Source organism: Erythrolamprus reginae, chromosome 2 (assembly GCF_031021105.1).
Source record: "Erythrolamprus reginae isolate rEryReg1 chromosome 2, rEryReg1.hap1, whole genome shotgun sequence".
Classification (NCBI taxonomy): domain Eukaryota; kingdom Metazoa; phylum Chordata; class Lepidosauria; order Squamata; family Dipsadidae; genus Erythrolamprus; species Erythrolamprus reginae.
In genome coordinates this window covers 274152021-274176871 of record NC_091951.1, presented here as the reverse complement: position 1 = coordinate 274176871, position 24851 = coordinate 274152021, and the positions used below count along the sequence as shown (strand labels likewise).

General features: G+C 39.1%; 1 protein-coding gene across 3 annotated transcripts; it reads right to left on the bottom strand.

Moving 5' to 3' along the window:
- Nucleotides 1-1836: 1836 nt before the first annotated feature.
- Nucleotides 1837-15223, bottom strand: LOC139162378 (cytochrome P450 1A1-like). 3 transcript variants are annotated; one of them, XR_011558314.1, is made up of 8 exons: nucleotides 15026-15168; nucleotides 11229-12057; nucleotides 8037-8160; nucleotides 6762-6851; nucleotides 6282-6402; nucleotides 5691-5777; nucleotides 5137-5597; nucleotides 1837-2290 (listed from the first exon to the last, which is right to left on the bottom strand). XR_011558314.1 is itself a non-coding variant. In XM_070742660.1 (7 exons), exons 2-7 carry the CDS (start codon nucleotides 12042-12044, stop codon nucleotides 2008-2010), a joined length of 1521 nt encoding a protein of 506 aa, XP_070598761.1. In that variant the 5' UTR covers nucleotides 12045-12057; nucleotides 15127-15223; the 3' UTR covers nucleotides 1837-2007. The 3 variants fall into 3 exon arrangements, 2 of the variants coding, with proteins under 2 accessions (XP_070598761.1, XP_070598759.1); XM_070742660.1 differs by lacking the exon at nucleotides 5137-5597 and having other exon boundaries at nucleotides 15127-15223; XM_070742658.1 differs by lacking the exon at nucleotides 5137-5597 and having other exon boundaries at nucleotides 15026-15170.
- Nucleotides 15224-24851: the final 9628 nt, after the last annotated feature.

Sequence of the window (24851 nt, the reverse complement as noted above, 5' to 3'; positions counted from 1 at the left end):
ACCTGTTACTGAAGCAATTAGGTTAATATGTTTGGTGATAAATTACGTGCGTTGGGGAATGTGCGTGTGGGTGTTTATCCATTTGGAGAAAGACCAATTGCTACTGTTTGGATTCTTCCATGACTTCTACTGACTTTTTGGACACTTCACAGTTACTGTAACTAACTCTTGTGGACTCACAGAAGGGGATGGCTGTGAGGATTCACAGCTGCCTTAACTGCTCCTTTGTTTTTGCCTTTGGCCGCATTCCAGGACTGTTATCTGGGAGAGAGAAATTTGGCTCTTTTTAAAGTGTGTGCTTTAAAAAATGGTTTGGATAAACTATTTTCTTTTCTTCTGTGCCGGTGTGTGTTTGAATTTGTATTCCTAACTCACTGGGGGGCTATTAGTGAAGAGCCAGGCATAACACCCATTGAGCTGTTTTTTGCACTCTGGGGCTTCAGGGAAGCTTCCCTGAAGTCTATGGAGGGTGAAACTGCCTTACCCAAGGCCAAAAATTAGCTGACTAGTGCACACATGCACAATGGAGCTGACATAGGGCAATGGCTTTGCGTGCCACTAGTGGCACTTTTGCCATAGGTTTGCCATCACGGGAATAAGATAACATAAGGCTAAAGACATAGAAGACCCACCAGAGAAAATGCATTATAGGGAGAAAATATTTAAATGATAAAGGGATATTCTCAAATAAAGTAATTTTTATACAATAATTTTTCCCTTTAATCTTCATTTTCCTGTCACAATCTTGGATGCTGATGGTGGAGGTGAATATTGTTTGCATCCACACATTTTATTTTTCTTTTCTTTTATAGGTATTTTATACCAGTATAATTTATGCATACATTGGAAGGAAGTAGATATTAATAATAATATGAGGGGTATCTGTCAAACTGTATCTCAAGGATTTTTCCAAAGACACTGATTGCGTGCTTCCATTGGAATTTAGTCTTCCTGTGTCTCTGCACTTCTGTATATCCTACATAAATCTCATATATTCCAGGAACAACCATTATCCACCACTTTATGGTTAAATTGGTTTGACTCATTTGTCCCTACTCCAACATCTGTCATTTGGGATTTTTTATTCGATCTGGATCCAATCCGGGTTGCTAATAACTCTGAATCATTCCTCATTTTCAAATTGGCTTTTGCTCTGGAAAAAGTTTGTGTGCTTACCCACTTCAGTTTGTTTGCTTTATATTTTACTTATTTCATACTGCTCAGAGCAATCTGTAAACTGCAACAGAACTTTACTTTTATATATACAGTGCTTTAGATTTGGCAGTGCCGTTTTAAGATATTTAAAGGTGTATATTCAAGAAAGTGATCACTCCAAAATGTAACAAATAGTACACTAAATGCATAAATTAAGAAAAAAATACTAACCTATCTGTCTAAATATACTTAAATTTTGCATTAAAAAAGTATGCCAAAAATGTATTTTCATGCAAACATACAATGAAAAAAAAATATTTATTTATTTATTTATTTATTTATTAGATTTGTATGCCGCCCCTCTCCGAAGCCTCCCCTGTCATGGTACAGGCCAAGGGTAGGCGAAGTTGGCTATTTTATGACATGTGGACTTCAACTCCCAGAATTCCTGAGCTAGCATGATTGACATAGAAGAGCCAACTTTGCCTATCCCCAATACAAGAGGCTGAGTATGCCCACCCAGCAACCAGGCAGGGAACCGGTTGCTAAAATTTTTGAATCCCATCCCTGAGAACCTAACTATTTCCAGAGTCTGGCAAGATTCTGTCTATAAGTGAAGAATAATGGAAATATCTTAAGTAACCCCATGTGTCATACAAACATTCTATAAAACCAGAATCCTTTTTGAAGTTGATTTCCTTCAGACTTGCTGGGCATTTATTTCTATTAGAGGGATGGAAGTTGACATCCAACACATTTATATAACTTGGAAACGGAGTTTTACATTACATTATTTCAAACAATTATTTGCTGATGAAAGAAAGCTGCTTCTTCCTTATACTCTTCTTCAAGTCAAGCCCGCTGTGACACACAAATTCTATAGGGCTTAGGCGTCATAGACAGTCCATATACTGGTGTTATATCTAGCTGATCTTCAAGTAGCTTTTCCAATCTCAGCTGCTGCAAGATAGTAATGAGGATAACAAAGATCTCATTGCGGGCTACTTCTTCTCCCAAACATTTTCGGAGCCCCATTCCAAAGATCAGAACTTTTTCAATCAAGCTCTTGTTGAGTTCACCATTTTCATTCAAAAATCTCTGTGGTTTAAATACATCAGGGTCTATCCACACGTTTCTGGAAGAAATAAATGAGTGCAGAAATAAGAGGAAAACTAAAATACGATAAAAATGGAATTAGTTCATATAGCCACCAGCATATTTCTATTCATTTCAAAAATTAAATTCACCAGACATCTATATCATTTATCTCTTATTTGAGGACAAGAAAACAAACACCTTCATGGTTGTCTATCACAGTGTTTTCCAACCTTGGCAACTTGAAGGTATCTGGACTTAAACTCCCAGAATTCCCCAGCCAGTATTCGCTGGCTGGGGAATTCTGGGAGTTGAAGTCCAAGTATCTTCAAGTTGCCAAGGTTGGGAAACACTGGTCTATTGGGAGGGAAAACATAAAACATGTCATAATCAATACTGTGATTTATAAATTTGTATTGCAATTCAAGTACACAATTGTGGTATTTAAATAACATCATCTTGTGTGTTCATCTGTAGTGACTATAAAAGGTCCTGCTAGGAGAAGAACTAAACAGCCTTACTACCAAAGAGACAATACAGTACCTAAATTCATTTAATTCCTAACAGTGGTAGGCTCCTACCGGTATGGCTAATTGCATGCAGCTTTGCAGCTCTAGCGTGCGAGTATGGGATTGAACACAATTTTGCTTCCCGTACCTGTGCAGGATGCAAATACTGTACTGAGCAAAATGACTAGTGTCATCATGTGGAATTAAATAAAAATATCTGCACCACCATCCATTGGGCTACCAGAGGTACTACCCTTGGGACATCTTATAACTACAGTGGAACCCCGACATAAGAGCTGCTCGACTTAAGAGCTACTCAAGATAAGAGCTGGGAGAGGAGAGACATTTTTTAATTTTATTTTATTTATTACTTGGATTTGTATGCCGCCCCTCTCCGCGATACGAGCCGAGAAGAGCCGGGCTGGCTTACTTTCCTTCCTTCCCGCGCTGATGCAGAGCCACTCGAACAAAGCGTCGCGCCCCTCTGATGCTTTCGGCGGCTTCCGAAGCGACGCTGGGCTCTTTTGCCGCCAAAAGCGTCAGGGGGGCGTGACGCTTTGTTCGAGTGGCTCTGCATCAGCGCGGGAAGGAAGGAAAGTAAGCCAGACCGGCTCTTCTCGGCTCGTATCCCGGCACTTGGTGAGTGGAGAGGCGGTCGCCTCCCCTGCCGCCCCACTCTGGGGGTCCTTGGCTTCTGCTGGGGGTGGGGGGATCCGAACGCTGTTTTGAATTTCACATTCCGAGTGGCCCAAACGCCAAAGGCGAACTTCCGCACCTCAGGAGTTAGCTCGCAAACGGCGCGGCTGTTTTAAAACATCGCTGCCGGCCTGGGGGGGGAGAGGGAAAGGGGGGAGAGGGGGGAGAGAAAGAGAGAGGGAGAGAGAGAAAGAGAGAGGGAAAGGGGGGAGAGGGGGGAGAGAAAGAGAGAGGGATAGAAAGAGAGAGTGAGAGATGCTCAGTGAGCCTTTCTTTGAAGTTGCCTTTCTTTCTTTCTCTCTCTCTTTCTTTTTCTCTCTTGCTCTCTTGCTCTTTCATTCTTTTTTCTTTCTCTTTCTTTCTTTCTCTTTCTTTCTTTCTCTTGCTTTCTTTCTTTCTCTTGCTTTCTCTCCTTCCTTCCCTCCTTCCATTTCTTTCATTCTCCCTCTCTATTTTTATTTCTCTTTCATTTTCTTTCTTTCTCTCTTGCTTGCTTTCTTTCTTGCTCTTTTTCTTTCTCTCTTTTACCTTCCCTTCCTCTATTTCTTGCTTTCCTTTTCCTTCCTCCCTTCTTTCCTCCCTCTACAGGATTGGGTGGCAGTGAAGTTACTCTCCCCTTTCATACGTTTCCTTGCTTCCTTCCTCTGTTCCTGTCCCTTCACCCTTTCTTTCTTCCTTTCTTTCTTCCTTCCTTTCTTTCTTTCCTTCCTTCCTTTCCTCCCTCCATTTCTTGCTTTCCTTTTCCTTCCTCCCTTCTTTCCTCCCTCTACAGGATTGGGTGGCAGTGAAGTTGAATAAATAACTACAGTTTAATGAATAAAAATAAAAGTTTGCCATGTTGATTGTTTTGGGTAAAAAGAGGAAGGGAAGGAAAGCTCTCAGCTTATCATCTTATTAATAAGTCAAGTTACATTTATTCTTGCAATGTCTTTTTGCATAATTTAGACTAACTTTGTGAGTTTTTTGAGGGCTGGAACCAATTAAAATTATTTACATTAATTCCTAGGGGGAAAAGTCGTTCGAGATAAGAGCTGCTCGACTTAAGAGCGCAGGTCCGGAACGAATTAAACTCGTATCTCGAGGTACCACTGTACTAATATTAATCTGTCCACACATGAAGCTCAGGCAGTAGCTAAAAGTGGGCCATTAAGTCCTCAGAATTGTTTAAACTTTAAAGAGAATTGTTTAAAGTTAGAATCGTATCCTGCATCCTTTTTTCTAAATCAACCAAGTGTTGATCCCTTTGATTCCTACAGGAATTGGTTGCTCAAGTCTGATATTGTGGGCTAAGAGTGAGTGAGCAGGCCAAAGTCATCTAGCCAGTTTTCATGACTAAGGTAGAATTAGAATTTAGTCTTCTGATTTCTAGTCTGGTACCTTAACCACTAGACCAAACGGCTTTCAATATGTTTGTAGGCTACAATAGTAATACAAAGCCCAGTAAATGTCTAATATCATGTTGCTATTATTATTATTATTATTGTTGTTGTTGTTGTTCTGCCGGCGTGTTTCAACCGCCCGTAATTACAGGGTAATTAGTCTAGGAAGACACACACCACACGATAAAAGGAAAACCCAAAAGTTTTTATAAACAGAAAAACAGAAACAGCTCCCTTTTTAAATGTCAAAGGGATTTTCTGGTACACACAAGGCACAGGTTAAATGCAATCCAATTGCTCACCCAATAACTGGGAAATTGAGTCCAATTCTAAAGTCCAGAGTCCACACACAATCTTGAACAGCACACAAACCACGATCTTGACAAAACAATGAATCAGATAAACTGCCACAAGGCTAAACCAGCACGCTGTTCTTTTTATCTGTAGCACTAATTACAGCAGCTCCACCCAACCACAGGTGGCCTCATTTTCTCTTGTAATAATCCTTCAGTTGTTGTCTCCTATGCATCACTCTACGTATGTGTGGATGTGTCATTAATTCTTGTTTAGAATCCAAGGATGATACAGATGATTGATCTCCTCCTGGGCTGTCTGCCAAACTCCCCTCTTCCCTGTCATTCATCTTCCTTGGTCAGAGGAGGCTTCATCGGCAGATTCCATCAGGAGCAAAACAGGCCTGCGGCATGTGGATGTTTCCCCCACATCCACCTGCACATTCCTTGGGGCAGGAGCTGGGTCAGAGCTAACCACAACAACAACAATTATTATTATTATTATTATTATTATTATTATTATTATTATTATTATTATTACTAACATCATCATCAATACTTACTCATCATGATTAACTTGATACATATTAATGAAGATACAGGTATTTTGTGGAATATAATACCCATTGAGAACAGTGTCTTTGGTAGTACTAGAAAATATAAAAAACAAAACAAAATTTAGTCCTACATGGTGACCCTGGATTTGCACAATCATTTAACATTATTCCACAATGTTTTCAAACATATGAACAAAATAACCTTGCATAAATGTAGGAATGTATATATTTTCCCACTGGAGGTAAGGTTCAAACCCTTCCTAGTTCTTTATCATATTGCAAGCCACCCAGTCTGTTTAACAGTGACATGGATGGCATATAGATGTAATTATTTAATTAATATTTCATTTTGTAAAGCATTTATTGAAATAATAATGGTAGCATTTTTCTCTCCTTGCCATGGTTATTGCATTCTGTAAAAATTCAATAATAGCAAATATTATTCATCTAGCATCTCTTTCCCCTTTTTTGATAATATAAAATCTCACATTATATAGGGGATTTTTGTGACAATGCCAGGTAGACGATCAAATTACAAAGTCCTAGCAGGAGCTGCCTACAATATAAACAAACCCATTCTTTAATTCTCCCTCTCACCAGTGAGGTATCGTGAATGGAATAAAAGAGCTGTGTCTGAAGACTTCGTTGATGAAAGCTTCTGTATAATGCAAGTCTTTTCGGTCTTCAAACTTTGGAGGCCTTAGACCAATCTTTCCATCTTCAAAGAATATATAAAACAATAATAACACACACTATTTCATAACAGCAAACTTCAATCTTTATATTACAGTGGAACTCAATTTGATATATCAGTTCGGCAAAGTGGGTGGCCATTATTCCCATTAACTCTGAATATGTAATTGTAATGATTGATACAAGTTGTGTGTTGCAAATTATGTCATTTGCAAGTTGAGATCATTACCCAAATGGAACTATTATCTGCATCGTTTTTTGAAAACTGAAATGGCTCCAAAATCTTGCTCTATTGGAGTTGAAATTTATTTAATGGAAGCCTAATAAACAACGGTTTTACAGCATTATATTTTCTATTTATTTTAAATAACACAAAAGCGTTACCAATTTCTTCTTGGATTTTTGTCTGAATTTCTGGGTTGTTTATCAGGTACAAAAAAATCCATTGCAAACATGCTGAGATTGTACCAAAACCTGGAAAAGAAACGAGGCAACATTAGAATTGCAGCAACATTAGAACTTTGTACTTGAAACCTGGGCACTGAAGCTTATAGCTGACATGTATATTCATTGTGTTGGATATGTTGTCTTGAGTTTTTTGTAAAAATAATAATGAGGATGCAAAAAATAAATAAAACAATTACATAAATATCTAAAAACCTGGAGGACAAATTCAGTATGAAACTGATTTTTCTAATTCAGAAATTTATTATTATTTTTTTCCAAGTCAAGATTTTTTTATTTATATATAAGTATTTTGAGTACAATGTATTGTCTGGGCATTTCATTTTACAGAAGGGGGGAAAAGTCATAGATATAGTAATAATAATAATACACATAATGATTCTAACCATACTAGAATTATTAGCTTAGTTATGATCCTATTAATTATATTAGCATACTTATTATTATTATTATTATTATTATTATTATTATTATTTATTAGATTTGTATGCTGCTCCTCTCCATAGACTCAGGGCGGCTCACAACATTCATATTTTAATTATAAAGCCAGGGTGGCGCAGCAGGGTGAGTGCTGTACTGCAGGCCACTGAAGCTGATTGTAGATCTGAAGGTCAGCGGTTCAAATCTCATCACTGGCTCAAGGTTGACTCAGCCTTCCATCCTTCCGAGGTGGGTAAAATGAGGACCTGAATTGTGGAGGCAATATGCTGGCTCTGTTAATAAGTGCTATTGCTAACATGTTGTAAGCTGCCCTGAGTCTAAGGAGAAGGGCGACATAAAAATTGAATAAATAAATAAATAAATAACAATGCTTACTTCATCTAATTTCTACCTCTTATCTCTATCCCTTAATAAAACCTATTCCACATTAAATAATACTCTGTATATCCTTCATCTTTTATTTTCAATGTCAATCTATCCATCTCTACACAGTCCAATATTTTCAGAATTATATTTTCATCTGGTGGGATGATCTCATTTTTTCAGGATTGTGCAAATACAATTCTTGCTGCTGTCAATACATCTAGCATTAAGTATATTGTCATAGCTTTCTTGTATTATACTAGGAGTGAGTTCCAAAAATTTGAGGGAGTGGGGGTATTCTTCCCTTATACATCTTCCCTCTCAAAAAGAGGATCACACCAAAATACACCTTAACTTAAAGTATTTGGGGGGCAGGAGACTAATACTTACCAGCTCCAAAGATGTCATTGACAGTAATTATTATTTTTTCATTTGATAAGGTTACAATTTTCTCATCTGCTTTTCTTTCAGTGGTAACATTGATTAAGGCATCAGTGACGTCTCTGAGAATATTCTAAAGGAAGCAAACAAAATATAGGATGTTATTTTCATCTAAAGTTCTCACACTATACACTCTGTAAGCTATAATTTGTTTAATTCTACATTGAGAGAATTTATGCTACTTTTCTTATAAGCCAAGTGTAGGCCTTTAGAATATACTAAGAGAAGTTATTTTGGGGGGGAAAACAAATATAATACAAAATTAAATCAAGAGCCATGATGAATTGCAGGCCAAGAAAAAGCAAGCTAAGAGCATAGAAGTAGTCTTTGTTTACGGATGACTCGTTCGTTGATCATTCTAATTGACAACAGGGGTATTTATGAGTGGTCCTTATAGTTGCAGCCATCACTGTGTCCTCATAGTCTGGGCAATGGACAAGCAACTGACAATTACAATGATCACAGCAGCCTGTGATCATATGATCATCACTTGCACCTTTCTCTGCAGATTCCAACTACTCAGGATATCACACCTAATCCACAAACATCATCTAATCAGCATACATCAACTGCATCAATTACTCAAGGTGTTACCTCACCAGCTAACCAGGAAGTTTCAACAGCAGCAGCTAAGCCAGCACTCCACAGCCACCCACCAGTATTTATAGAGGGAATAAACGCTTTGCTCGCTCTAGCACCAAGCCAAATGTACCAGCCTGAAGATGACGAGTGGGACCTCGTCGAAACGTCACCAGGAATCTCTGAAACTTACATGGGAAGAAACCCGAATAAGACCTTCATACCTGTACCCATGAAAATCTATGAATATATATAAACTATATTCTATATGTGTCACATGTTTTTGCTGAATTTGAAAATTAAGGGAGACTAGGATAGATCTATTTCGGCCTTGTTCTGGCCTCATCAGCTAGACATACCCTCAATGGGACATGAACTTGCAGCCTTTGCCTTGTAAAGTGGAGAATTAACCTCTAGGCTACAGTATCCAATCCCTTCAGCTCTGTACCAGGGAAGGGTTACATGTTTTTTGTGTCAAATAACCCTGGTATGTTGAAGGAACATCACAACTCCTTTTTTGCCTCTCGGCCCAACCCAGGGCCATTTCTAAGGCAGTTAATTTATTCATAGCCGACAAACTATATTCTGTATGTGTCACATGTTTTTGCTGAATTTGAAAATTAAGGGAGACTAGGATAGATCTAGTTTGGCTTTGTTCTGGCCTCATCAGCTAGCCATACCCTCACTGGGACTTGAACTTGAAGCCTTTGCCTCGTAAGGCAGAGAATTAACCTCTAGGCTACAGTATCCAATCCCTTCAGCTCTGTACCAGGGAAGGGTTTGGTTTTTTGGGTCAAATCACAATATATACTGCTCAAAAAAGTAAAGGGAACACTCAAATAACACATCTAGATCTGAATGAATGAAATATTCTCAATGAATACTTTGTTCTGTACAAAGTTGAATGTGCACAACAGCATGTGAAATTGATAGTCAATCAATGTGGCTTCCTAAGTGGACAGTTTGATTTCACAGAAGTTTGATTTACTTGGAGTTATATTGTGTTGTTTAAGTGCCCCCTTTATTTTTTTAAGCAGTGTGTGTGTGTGTGTGTGTGTGTGTGTGTGTGTGTGTGTAACATATTTTGCTGATAATGAAAAGGAAGGGAGACTACTATAGATCTATTTCGGGCTTATTTGCCCTCATCAGGTAGCCACACCCTTACTGGGATTTGAACCTGGGGCCATTCATACATACATACATACACACATACACATATATATTATATTTACTAAAAATCATAAATAGCAATCAGATGACATGCTTAATGCTGGAAACCAGAACTGCTACAATTGCCACTATAAGTGGCTACAGTCACATGACACTGCACTTTATGATGGCATCGCTTAGCGATAGAGTTGCCGGTCCCAATAACTGTTGCTATGCAAGAACTACCTGTAGAACCTCTAAGCATAGGGTGCAGTAAGTACAAATGTCAGGGAATTGCTCAGCAGGTGTCCAAATGAAGCTAGAGACAATGAAAAAATAATTTTTAGTTTGATATAAATAAATATATTTAACATCTGTAGTCACAGCAGAAAAGATAGTCAGGAACATCATGAGGTAAATCATCAGGTAAACCTCAGAACAGCATTCAGAACAGAACAGAAGAAAAAAGGTGGGAAAAGGTTTTTCCTTCTCACCAATTATAATGTAGATTACCTCATGCAGGATAACATAGATTGCCTCATTTATTTATTTTTATTTATTCATTTGTCCAATACACAAATACATAGACATGTAGTAATACATATAAGGGTAAAACTGAACTTAGAGGAGAGGATATATGAAAGAAAGAGAATATATATGATAAGTGAGAGAAAGGAAAGACAATTGGACAGGGGACGAAAGGCACACCAGTGCACATATGTACGCCCCTTACTGGCCTCTTAGGAACCTGGAGAGGTCAATCGTGGAGAGTCTAAGGGAGAAATGTTTGGGGTTAGGGGTTGACACAATTGAGTCCGGTAATCAGTTCCACGCTTCGATAACTCGATTATTGAAATCATATTTTTTACAGTAAAGTTTGGAGCGGTTCGTATTAAGTTTGAATCTGTTGCGTGCTCTTGTGTTCTTGCGGTTGAAGCTGAAGTAGTCATTGACTGGTAGGACGTTGCAGCATATGATCTTGTGGGCAATACTCAAATCGTGTTTTAGGTGCCGTAGTTCTAGGCTTTCTAGGCCCAGGATTGTTAGTCTATTTTCGTTGTGGAGGAGTGAAGGGCTCTTCTGGTGAAATATCTTTGGACTTTTTCAAGGGTGTTGATGTCTGAGATGTGGTATGGGTTCCAGACAGATGAGCAGTAGTCTAGAATGGGTCTGGCAAAAGTTTTGTAGGCTCTTGTGACTAGTGTGAGATTGCCTGAGCAGAAGCTGCGTAGGATCATGCAGGAGCCGGCACTCTCCAACCAAACAACTACAAGTAGATTAGATTAGATTTATTGGATTTATATGTCACCCCTCTCTGGGCCATTATACACTTTACTATTCAAGCTATTAAATTAAATATCTTAACAATAAGCAATACAAAAACATTCTCAATTCCCACTGTTAAACGCTTACCTTATCATACGTGGCATAATGGTTTTCCACATGTTGTGCCACAAAGTTGTTGAATTTTCCATAAAACGCGCGGGCAACCCTCGCAGCAGGAAGCGGAAGATAACGAAGGCACGGGATGAAGTCAGCGGGATTGAAGACGCCTGAGGCTTTGATAAGATCGTGACTCATTTGGATCACACCCAGAAATTCTTCATCGCTGTGGCTGTACCTCTTGCCAAAACAGAGGGCACAAACCACATTAGCCACAGTGCAGGTTGTCACCGCAGCAGGGTCAAAGCTCCCTTTCTTGGAGAGTTCTAAAAGAGTTTTCACCAGTTCTGATGCCTCAGTGCAAACATGCTCTTCTAGAAGACAAGAGCAGGTGGAGGACTTGGCTTCAGATTTGGCCAGTGACCTCAATGCCTTGGCAGCAACCTTTTTCTGCAGCTTCCAACTTTCTCCAAACTTCACCGAAAATGATAAGCTCTCGCCGTTGGCAAAAAAGGAAAAAGTGTGCATATCGGGTCGGCCAGCAAAACTTTCTCCGTCCCTTAGCAGGACATGTCTGGCAGCATCCAGGCCATTAACAACCACAACAGGAACCATTCCGAGCTGTATCTGAAACACGTCTCCATATTTCTTCCTCATCTGATTGAAGAAAACATAAGGATAATCTCCAAGCTGGAGAAGATTCCCCAAAATAGGAAGTGACCAAGGTCCTGGTGGGGATGGTTGTTTGTTCTTTGTTAACATTCGTACATAAATGAACAGTGACACCACAGTACATAAAGCAATCGTCACCCCTGAAAAGGAAACTTCCTCAATTGGAAAACTCATTTTCAGAAAGGATCTGCAAAGGAAAATGGCAGGAATTGAATAAGCCATTGCTTAACTCTATCATGGTTTTGCACATGTTATGATGCTTTGATTGATGTATCATGTTAATCCGCAAGCACAAAAACCTCAGTGGATGGGTTTATAGCGTGTATTAAATCCAAAATCAACAAAAGACACTTAGTCCAATGTGGCAACTCAACATTTGACATTAGAGGGCAAGCAAGGTCAACTCCTTGCAATTTGCCCGGAATGGCAAACAGGGTAGAAGGGCATTAACATCAAGAATTAATTAAGAAGGTGTCAAGCTAAAGCAAAAACAGAGCATAAAGCAACTATTTGGAGGAAAACATAAAGTAATTTTTTTTTGCAATTAAAACACAACTTGCAATTGGATTTTCATTAAATCTACATTTTCAATGTGTCTTGAAGACTATGAAGATACGCATATAAGGCATTACGAGAACTAACCACTTGCACAAATGGCATACTTTGGCACAAATGGCACAACATTGTTGTTGTGAGCTGCTCCGAGTCTTCGGAGAGGGACGGCATACAAATCTAAATAATAATAATAATAATAATAATAATAATAATAATAATAATAATAATAATAACAGCAGAATTGAGGAGAAGCAGCTAGAGAAATTAGTGAAATATGAAGATCTAAAAATCGATCTGCAATGATTCTGGCATAAGCCAGTGAATGACTCTGGCATAAGCAAGAGCTGGGGTGGCACAGCAGGTAGAGTGCTGTACTGCAGGCCACTGAAGCTGACTGTAGATCTGAAGGTCAGCGGTTCAAATCTCATCACCGTCTCAAGGTTGACTCAGCCTTCCATCCTTCCGAGGTCGGTAAAATGAGGACCCAGATTGTGGGGGCAATAGCCTAGCTCTGTTAATAAGTGCTATTGCTAATATGTTGTAAGCCGCCCTGAGTCTAAGGAGAAAGGCAGCATAAAAATTGAATAAATAAATAAAAATAAATAAAGTGGTCCCAGTGGTACTTGGCACGCTGGGCGCAGTGCCAAAGGATTTCAGCGGATATTTGAAAATCATCGGAATTGACAAAATTTCCATCTGTCAATTGCAAAAGGCTGCTTTACTGGGATCGGCAAACATAATTCGTCGCTACATCATGCAGTCCTAGGTGCTTGGGAAGCGCCCGACTGGTGATGAAATACGAAATCCAGCATAGTGACATAATACTGTTGTACTGACATAATAATAATAATAATAATAATAATAATAATAATAATAATAATAATAATACTTTGAGTTTATTATTATTATTTTATTATTATTTATTACACTTGTATGCCGCCCCTCTCCGAGTTTTCACAACAAAATACCAAGCACAAATCTAATATTAAAAACAATTATAAAAACCCATTATAAAACATCATACCATCCAATTAAACCATACATAAAATGAAACAGCTAAGGGTCATTTATGTCCCCCAAGCCTGGCAGCATAGGTGGGTTTTCAGTAGTTTGTGAAAGGCAAGGAGGGTGGGGACAGTCCTGATCTCCGGGGGGGAGTTGATTCCAGAGGGCCGGGGCCGCCACAGAGAAGGCTCTTCTCCTGGGGCCCGCCAGACAACATTGTTTATGTAAACTTCAACATTTTAGATGTTTGTGCCTCTAAAACTTGAATTGTTTATTGGCATCATTCCTTTTCTCTGATATAAAATTCCTGAAAGACATTTTTGGCTTTTTTTCTGGGAAATTGGGGAAGGATTAGAAGTGATTTTCAGACAGAAGAATTCTGGACAACATCCTGCTTCCAAAAGATTTCACAACATAAACAGTCTTTTCAATTTCCATCTCTTATACAAGCAACAGGAAATCTCCCTTCTAAAAGGAGCTGAAAAATGGAACTCCGTAGAATTTACATCCACCAAAACGTTTTCCTCTCATGCTAATATGATTGAATGAAAATAAAGTTATCCATTTTCATAAACTGTGTTTATATTACATTTTGAGGTGGGCAAACAAAGGAAAACAAAGACACTATTTTTTCAAATGACTGCATTAGCCCTGCACTACCAACATTAGCAAGATTAAATTCAAAAGAGAAAAAGGTGCATTTTTAAGCATGACTCAGACTATTGCCATTACAAATATCACTGGGGCCAACCTAGTTGACATTACATAGGATAATAGGGCATGAGTTTTGCTTTTGTTAAAAAAAGTTTTTAGTTTTTCTCCACCATAGATCGAATGCTTATATCTACATGAATTTTGCTTTCTTTTCTTTCATTTTTTTAATTATTGCAAAACCAAACTTTATTACTTTTATTACTATTGTATACAAGTACAACACGTCTTCGGAGTCTTCGGAGAGGGGCGGCATACAAGTCTAATAAATTATTGTTAGACTATAATAATAATAATAATAATAATAATAATAATAATAATAATAATAATAATAATAATAATAATAATAATAATGTATTATTATTATTATTATTATTATTATTATTATTATTATTATTATTATTATCATCATCATCATCATGTCTCTAAGAACTGAAGAAGATACTTGGCTAAGTTTGGTTTCAAACCAAAAAGAAAAGAAGTCCAGTTGGACTCAACCTCCAATTCTAAGTTTCAATATATTTTCTAAAATACGATTTTAAAATTAAACATCTCTAGGACCTAGACTGCGTATAGCTGGTCCTCCTTCACAAGACTTCCTCCAATTCCAGCCCTTCACAAGTTCTTAGCTCTACATAGCCCCCTTTTTTTTTCATTCTCTCCATGAAAGACGAATCAAATGTAGCCCAACTATCTTATCTTCCCCCCAAAAAATGAACGTTTGGAAGGAGTAAAGACTGGCGCGCCTGCCATCATTTGGGGCAACCTGCAAAGCTGGGAGGCGTGAAAGAAATCTCATTTTACTGTCCAAAAGGCTTCTGGATCGGATTTATCAACAGAAATCCTTCTTCGTCCCTTTTCCTACCGATATGCGGTTCACAAACCTGGCGGGACACCGAACAGAAGCGCCCAGCCAGGAAAAGCCCACGCGGGCACCGAACACCCCGGAGCCCGCCCTGCCGGAGGACTCCATCCCCAAACTCACGCGTCTCAAGACGCAGCATCAAGTTGCGAACGCCGGCCTATCTCGGGGTTGCGCGATCGCCCCGCTTCTTTTGCGCCGGGCTTTGGACTTAGCGCCCTTTGCGCAACGCTTGGCACTTTGCAGGCGGCGCCGCAGAACAACCAACCGGCGTGGCTCTCAAGCGCCCCGCCTACCGTGAGCCTTGTCCCCGTTAGTGTGATGGACCCAGCACCGACGACTCGGGAAAAGTCCAACCTTGTGCGGCAGTCGAAGAAAGAAGCTGGAATTAGTCGCCAGGTGGGCGATCGTATTATTGATCATGCGAAGAGGGATTTTGTCTGTCTCCGTGGATGATGGTTAGGTCTTCTATTAAATTTCACGTCGTCGTTAGGGATGTTAGACTGGGAAGACAAGAAGCATCCTGAAATGACATGCGTGTATTGAGGAAAGAATGCGAGAAACCTTTCTTTCCACCTCCTATTTTAGAAACATAGAAGATTGACCTCATGGTCCACATCTAGTCTGCCCTTATACTATTTCCTATATTTTATCTTAGGATGGATATATGTTTATCCCAGGCATGTTTAAATTCAGTTACTGTGGATTTACCAACCAGGTCTGCTGGAAGTTTGTTCCAAGCATCTACTACTCTTTCAGTAAAATAATATTTTCTCATGTTGCTTCTGATTTCCCCCCCCCCCCAACTAACCTCAGATTGTGCCCCCTTGTTCTTGTGTTCACTTTCCTATTAAAAACACTTCCCTCTTGAACCTTATTTAACCCTTTAATATATTTAAATGTTTCAATCATGTCCCCCCTTTCCCTTCTGTCCTCCAGACTATACAGATTGAGTTCATTAACTCTTTCCTGGTAAGTTTTATGCTTAAGACCTTCCACCGTTTGTGTAGCCTGTCTTTGGACCCGTTCAATTTTATCTATTTTCTGTTTTATGTGAAAAGATGATTAAAAATTTTATGCTATCCCAGGATGTCCTTCTGCAAGGGGAGGAAAAAAAACCTATGATAATGCTCCTAAATGAGTGAATTCCTGAATTAATCGTAGAGTTTAAGTTTAAAACGAAGAAAGTCTTTTTGACTTTTGAAGACCATCTTTGGGACAACCAGGACCTGGATGACTGAGAATTATTATAGACAAGAGTTTAAAGTCCCATAAGATTGGATGGCATATAGATTTAAATAATAAATAATAAAACAGTTTCCCCTTCACTGGGCAAACACTTTGTATTGTATCACAACCCCCCCCCCATCCTTCCCAGCAACAAATATTCCTAATATGATTTGATTGCTTATTTGTACCGGGACTATCATTATGTGTTGTACTTTATGATTCTTGATGAACTTTTCTTTTATGTACACTGAGAATGTATGCACCAAAGACAAATTCCTTGTGTGTCCAATCACACTTGGCTAATGAAGAATTCTATTCTATTGTATTCCATTCTATTCCCTTCTATTCCATTCTATATATTCCATATAGATGAGCAATACAAAATTGAGTCTAGAATATTGTGTGACCAAGAAAGTGAAGTCTAGTTTCCAAGAAAATTGCTTCCCCGTGCCCCTCTTTTGTCAATTCTTTGCAGGTTAAAGGTTTTTATGCTCTCCCATAATTTCCAGACCCTTCAAATGTCGTTTGAAAGCTTCTGCTCTTCTGACACTGAGAAACAGGATCAAAAATCTCAATCTCCCTCACATGTAACCCTTCAGTAACCAAAGAAATCCTTTTTTGTTCATTCCAAATTAAAGGAAATTAAAATAAACTATTTGTGTGCAGACACATTATATTCACATCTTTTACTTCACATTACATTAATTTGTCCAGCTGGCCATAAAAGAAAAAAAATCCTTACACAGGAGGAACTAAAAAAAATTTCACATTTGCAGCAGTGATGAGAAATGGCTGTCAGGCTGAAGCCGTTTTAGTTGAGGTCTTTGGCCTGCCACACTTTATGCTGTTTTAAAATGTATTATTAGCTGTGGGAATTTGAGAGGGTCATTGCATGAGGGATGTCTGTATGTAGCCATAACAAATTCCTTTTAGATTGTCAAGGTCATCCTTTGTCTTTGCACTCCTGCACCTGCATGGAAGGAGATGGGAGCTGCTGCCAAGTTGGCAGATAAAGCTTAGTCAATGTAATGGACTTGGAGATGGGAACAAGGGCTTGAACTTTCAACTGGGTGAAGGAACCCCTTCAGGAGTTTGAGTTTCTCTCAGATGCACCAACATGGCTCTGCTAATAAATTGGAACATTGAAGAATACTTTGCCTTGGACTCTGATTCAGTTTTCAATGCTATTTAGAACCTTGACAACAGCTTCATACATCTTAGACAGTTTCTTGGTATCAAATAACAATGATGTAGCATTTTTTAAAAAACAGAGATTTCCCCCAACTGCATTACTTCTATATTTTATGCAGGGGTAAAATTCAAAAAATTTCCCTACTGGTTCTGTGGCCATGGCTTGTTGGGTATGCAAAATCTGCAAAATTCTGCATACTGCAGTATGCAGTATTTGCATACTGCAAAATCCTCATTCCCTCCCCACTCTGGGGCCAGCCAAAGTTGGTATTTGCCAGTTCTCTGTACTACTCAAAATTTCCACTACCGGTTCTCCAGAATCTGTCAAGACCTGCTGAATTTCACCCATGGTTTCATGGGATATAACAAACACCCTTTTGCTCCAACTAGGATATATTTTCAATAAACGACTCAATTACTTGGAACAACCAAACAGGCAAGGCAGATGGTCAATAACAATCCTAACCTTAACAACAGGTAGAGATCAATGGTACATTTGATCTCCGGATTACATTTAATATTTGTGTATGCTTACTATTAAACATTAAACTTCAATATATCTGGTCAATGAGCATAAAACAAGATTAAAACTGATCTGCTGATATCTTGAAGTGTTTTCTTGTTATTTACCAGATGGATTGCCCAGGGCAATTCCTGATTGTTTCAGGATGAATTCTTCTGGAACATCCAATACAGAAAGATGTTTAAGAACCAAGAAAGACAAATGGTGTTTGGATTCACAATTTAATTTAAAAAACCCTATATTATATTGTTCTGTCGAGCTCGGGAATCCTCCTGAAAAGGCACAGATACAATTTCAGACACACACACACGTTTGAAAATTCAAAACAATGTTCTTTATACCAAAAATGCAAATAAGTGAAGCACTCTTTTTGTATAGCAAAGAGCACTCGTCTCCAAACAAACTGGTAATTTGTACAAGTCCCTTATCAGTTCTGTGATACTTAGCTTGCAGCTGTGAGGCAATTCACAGTCCTTTCACAAAGTGAAACACACTTTGCTCTGGTTTAGTTTCAAAGTGGGGAAAAATCAGCACACAAAGGTCAAAGTCAGCAAAGCAGGCCCAAAACACAACAATCAGATAATCCTCCACAATGGGCAAACACACAGGCTGCTATTTATAGCAGTCTCACTAATTACCACAGCTCCACCCAACCACAGGTGGCCTCATTTTCTTTGATAATAATCTCTCAGTTGTTGTTGCCTATGCATCGCTCTCCGCATGCGTGGCTGTATCATTAACTCTTGTTCCGAATCCAAGGAGGAGCTAGATAATTGATCTCCTTTTGAGCTGTCTGCCACACTCTCCTCCCTGTCACTCATGTCTTCTTGATCAGAGGAGCCTTCACCAGCAGATTTCACCGTGAGCAAAACAGGCCTGCAGCATGTGGATATCTCCCCCACATCCACAGTCCTTGGGGCAGGAGCTGGGCCAGAGCTAACCACAACATATATAATAATATATAATAATATTAGAAAAGGCAGTTTTACTTGGAACAGCTCAGAAAGAGAAAGTCTTAATCAAAAGTAAGTGTACGTAAAAAAATGAGCGACTGTCTGAAAAATAAAAGTCAGATTTCAGGAATGATGCTCAAAACAATGCTTCCCAATAGGGGAAAATATTTTAAAGCTAATTATTTTCAGTGAAATTGTGATATTTTATATTTTAGAGAAGTTGCATCCTTATTTTACTTGATAAAATCCTCGTGAGATTCATTCCTTCTTAATTTCTAAAATTTACATCCCTCCCCAAGCATCTGTACAAAAGGCACTAAAAACCCTAGCTGATCAGATTATGGAGGCTGAAGCCAAATACCCTGATTCACTGGCCATTATTTTGGGAGATTTTAACAAGGCAAACTTAAGAGATGAGCTACCAAAATACTTCCAACATGTAAATTGTCCCACCAGAGGCAATAGTATCTTAGACCATTGTTACACAGCTGTAAAAAATGCATACAGGGCTTTACCAAGAGCAGCTGTGGGCCATTCTGATCATTGCATGATTCACCTTGTACCTGCTTACAAACAAAGATTTAAAGCCACAAAACCAATAATTAAATCAGTGAGGACTTGGACTGAGGAAGCAAAGTTAAAGCTACAGGCTTGCTTTGACTGCACAGACTGGAATATTTTTAAAGACACCTCTGCAGATCTAGATGAACTCACAGATATTATAACATCATATGTCAGCTTCTGTGAAGACCTATGTGTACCAACCAGAAACTTGAAAATATACAGTAACAATAAACCTTGGTTCACAGCCAAACTCAAGCAGTTACGTCATTCCAAAGAGGAAGCCTACAGAAAAGGTGATAGAATGCTGTACAATCAGGCCAGAAATATATTAACAAGGGAGATCAGAGCAGCAAAAAGGAACTACTCTGAAAAGCTAAAGAATCAATTCTCAACAAATGAACCAGCAAACATGTGGAAAACTCTCAAAAACATCACCTGTTACAGCAAACCACCTTTCCAAGCTGAAGGAGATCAGCAATTGGCAGATGACCTGAATGTGTTCTACTGCAGGTTTGAAAAGAAACCTCAACCACTTATGTGCACAACCTTCATCCCAGACACACCAACAACAGCTAAATCTTCTACAACTGAACCCATCCCATTGTGTTTACAACCCCTAGTGATCACAGAAAAGGAAGTGAAAGATCTATTTCTCAGACAGAAGCCTGGAAAAGCACCAGGCCCAGACAAAATAACTCCTTCTTGCTTAAAAGTCTGTGCTGACCAATTGGCCCCCATCTTCACCCAAATCTTCAACAAATCACTAGAGTTGTGCTATGTTCCTTCCTGCTTCAAACGCTCGACTATCATCCCAGTGCCAAAGAAGCCCTCCATCAAGGAACTGAACGACTACAGACCAGTTGCTCTAACATCTGTAGTTATGAAAATCTTTGAAAGGCTAGTGATGTTCCATTTGAAAGCCATCACGGATCCACTATTAGACCCCCTGCAATTTGCATACCGAGCAAATAGATCAACAGATGATGCTGTTAATATGGCTCTACACTACATCCTTCAACATCTTGAATCTCCAATGACCTACGCCAGGGTCCTCTTTGTGGACTTCAGTTCAGCATTCAATACCATCGTACCGGACATTCTCTTAACCAAACTAAATCAGCTAGCGGTACCTGAACACACTTGTAAGTGGATCACAAGCTTCCTAACAGACAGGAAGCAGCAGGTGAAGCTAGGAAACATCACATCAGATATATGTACAATTAGCACAGGTGCCCCCGAAGGCTGTGTACTCTCACCACTTCTCTTCTCTCTATACACTAATGACTGCATCTCCTACGATCCATCTGTTAAACTACTGAAGTTTGCAGATGATACAACAGTGATCGGACTCATTCGAGACAATGATGAATCCGCATACAGACGGGAAGTTGAACAACTATCCTTGTGGTGTGACCAGAACAATCTAGAACTGAACACACTCAAAACCGTAGAAATGGTGGTAGACTTTAAGAGAAACCCTTCCACCCTTCCACCTCTCACAATACTAAACACAGTATCAACAGTAGAGACCTTCAAATTTCTAGGTTCTATCATATCTCAAGACCTAAAATGGTCACCTAACATCAAAAACATCATCAAAAAAGCACAACAAAGAATGTTCTTTCTGCGCCAGCTCAGGAAGCTCAAACTGCCCAAGGAGCTGCTGATTCAGTTCTACAGAGGAATCATTGAGTCTGTCATCCGCACCTCTATAACTGTCTGGTTTGGTGCTGCAACCCAACAGGACCGACACAGACTTCAGAGGATAATCAGAATTGCAGAAAAAACAATTGCTGCCAATCTGCCTTCCATTGAGGACCTGTATACTGCACGAGTCAAAAAGAGGGCGGGTAAAATATTTACTGACCCCTCACATCCTGGACACAAATTGTTTCAACTCCTACCCTCAAAACGTCGCTACAGAGCACTGCACACCAAGACAACTAGACACAAGAACAGTTTTTTCCCGAACGCCATCACTCTACTAAACAAATAATTCCCTCAACACTGTCAGACTTTCTACTAAATCTGCACTTCTATTCTACTAGTTTTTCTCATAATTCCTATCACCCATTTCCTCCCATGTTGACTGTATGACTGTAACTTGTTGCGTATACCCTAAGATTTTTTATTAATATTGCTTCTTCATTGCTTATTTGACCCCTATGACAATCATTAAGTGTTGTACCACATGATTCTTGACAAATGTATATTTTATTTTATGTACGTTGAGAGCATATGCACCAAGACAAATTCCTTGTGTGTCCAATCACACTTGGCCAATAAAAATTCTATTCTATTCTATAAACAAGTGAGCTTTTAATTATCAAAACTAAACGATCTATTTCTGGTTTCATCCTAATGGTATATTTTTAACTAGAAAAAATATTTAATCAGATTTACTATGTTGTGTTTTCTTTGCTTGCTTTACTACACAAAAACTCCTCCCAAAATTGTCCTTTAATTGGCCCATTTTATTATTAGCGAATAAGCACTCATTTTAGGAAATTATGGGAGTTTCAAGCCCCTGACAAATTTGCCTTCCGGTTTTTGTGATTGGGACTAGTCTAGTAATTTTATATTTTAAATCACTTATATGTCGTTCTAGTTTGTACATGTTTGCCTATGGGTGAACTATAGTTCCTAGCTGTCCCAGCTATTGTGAACAACACTGAAAAACCACAACTCCCTTGCTTACTGTCCACAAAAAACTCTCACCCTGATCATTGTAACCCTTTTTTTGGCCACCAGGAGGTGCAATTTACTATAGTATATTCTTGTTTGTTTTTCCAGAATAACAATTTTACTAGGTTTGCTTTGTTGCATTTTCAATGATTGTGTAGTTTTTTTAAAAAAGCCTACTTGAAAAATACTTTTTCTATTTCATTTTGGTGTTGGTGAAGAATATGTTTTCCTGCCATTCTGCTTCTTCAGTTCATTTTTTTCTTTTGTCAGTCTATTTCTATTCCGATCATAGCTTCACTGCCCATATCTATACCTGTGGAATGTGGATTTCACTTATTACATACACTTGTCTTATAGAAATAAATAAACCCCCTGTAGGATGGATACAATGTATGGATAGTCCTCATTAAACAACCATAATCGGGACTGACAACTCAGTTGCAAAGCGACATGGTTGTTAAGTGAGAAATCATGTGACTGTGATGTATGATTGTGTTGCTGGCTTTTCCATAGATTCTGTTTGTTGGACACCAACCATAAAACAGAGAAATGACAATTGTATGGACTATGAGACAGTCATAAATACCTAGTGGTTGCAATCACATGACCTCCTGCAATGCTGCAATAGTCATAAGTATGAGCCTGACCCCAAAGTTACTTGTTTTCAGAGCGGTGAAAACTTTGTCTCCAAACAGGGCAGTACAGTGGTACCTCTACCTAAGAACGCCTCTACTTACAAACTTTTGTAGATAAAAACCGGGTGTTCAAGATTTTTTTAGCCTCTTCGCAAGAACCATTTTCCTCTTACAAACCCAAACCTCCGAAACTGTAACCAAAAAAGGCAGGGAGAAGCCTCTGTGGGGCCTCTCTAGGAATCTCCTGGGAGGAAACAGGGCCGGAAAAGGCAGGGAGAAGCCTCTGTGGGGCCTCTCTAGGAATCTTGGTTGCTGATCAGTTTCTGGTCACAATTGAAAGTGTTGGTTATGACCTATAAAGCCCTTCATGGCATCGGACCAGAATATCTCCGAGACCGCCTTCTGCTGCACAAATCCCAGTGACCGATTAGGTCCCACAGAGTGGGCCTTCTCCGGGTCCCATCAACTAAACAATGTTTGTTGGCGGGCCCCAGGGGAAGAGTCTTTTCTGTGGTGGCCCCGACTCTCTGGAACCAGCTCTCCCCAGAGATTAGAACTGCCCCTACCCTCCTTGCCTTTCGTAAACTTCTTAAAACCCACCTTTGTTGTCAGGCATGGGGGAACTGAGATATTTCCCCCGGACCTATATAATTTATGTATGGTATGTTTGTATGTATGTTTTTTAATAATGGGGTTTTTAAATATTTTAAATTGTAAATTATTAGATTTGTCATGAACTGTTTTATTGTATTGTGAGCTGCCCCGAGTCTACAGAGAGGGGCGGCATACAAATCTAATAAATAAAATAAATAAATAAATAAATAAATAAATCTCCTGGGAGGAAACAGGGCCTCCACCCTCCCTGTGGTTTCCCCATTCGCAAACACTATTTGCTTTTACATTGATTCCTATGGGAAAAATTGCTTCTTCTTACAAACTTTTCTACTTAAGAACTTGGTCATGGAACGAATTAAGTTCATCAGTAGAGGTACCACTGTGGTTGGGTTTTTTCCCCCCAATGTGTTTTTATTGATTTTTCACAGTTTACATATTGTAACGTTTCTTTTGAGCAGATCTACAGCCTTTTATATACATTATTGTTATGTTTATACAATTTATACAGCATTTTACAGTGCTTTCTATTCTACATCTTCATTCCACATTTTCTCTTCGATTTTCTATTGTTAGTCCATTTATACCACTTTTCCCATATCTTATAATAATCTGGGTCCTTCTGTCCTCTAAGTTCTATGGTTAATTTGTCCATTTCTGCGCAATCACATATTATCAAATTTATCAAATGGATTATCAAATTTTCGAAGGGTGTATTAGGGTTCCTCCAGCATTGCGCATACACAATTATAGCAGCTGTTATGATGTAAAAAATCAGATATAGTGATACCTTGTCTTACAAACTTAATTTGTTCCGGGACGAGGTTCTTAAGGTGAAAAGTTTGTAACATGAAACAATGTTTCCCATCGGAATCAATGGAAAAGCGATTAATGCGTGCAAGCCCAAAATTCACTCCTTTTGCCAGCTGAAGCCCCCGTTTTTGTACTGCTGGGATCCCCCTGAGGCTCCCCTCCATGGGAAACCTCACCACTGGACCTCTGTGTTTTTGCGATGCTGCGATTTCACTGAGGCTCCCCTTGCTGGGAAACCCCACCTCCGAACTTCCGTTGCCAGCAAAGCGCTCGTTTTTGCGCTGCTGGTATTCTCCTGCAGCATCAAAAAAACACGGAAGTCTGGAGACGGGGTTCCCCATGGAGGGGAGCCTCAGGGGAATCCCAGCAGCGCAAAAAAGGGTGCTTCTCTGGCAACGGAAGTCTGCAGGCGGGGCATCCCACCGGCGGCGGTGGGTTTGTAAGGTAAAAATAGTTTGTAAGAAGAGGCAAAAAAATCTTAAACCCCGGGTTTGTATCTCGAAAAGTTTGTATGATGAGGCATTTGTAAGACGAGGTATCACTGTATTTGATACTTTTATCATATTGCCTTTTAAATATACTTAATTTTTAAAAGGTTCTGGAGTAGATTCTACTGTTATTCCTATTATTTCCTTAACAGGG

Coding starts and splice junctions, on each gene's coding strand:
- LOC139162378 (XM_070742658.1), bottom strand. CDS start 15,114: ATGGAGTCCTCCGGCAGGGCGGGCTCCGGGGTGTTCGGTGCCCGCGTG. Junction 12,058..15,025: donor TCTGTTCGGTGTCCCGCCAG/GTTTGTGAACCG, acceptor TTTCCTTTGCAG/ATCCTTTCTGAAAATGAGTT. Junction 2,291..5,690: donor TATCAAGTTAATCATGATGA/GTAAGTATTGAT, acceptor TATTTCTTCCAG/AAACGTGTGGATAGACCCTG.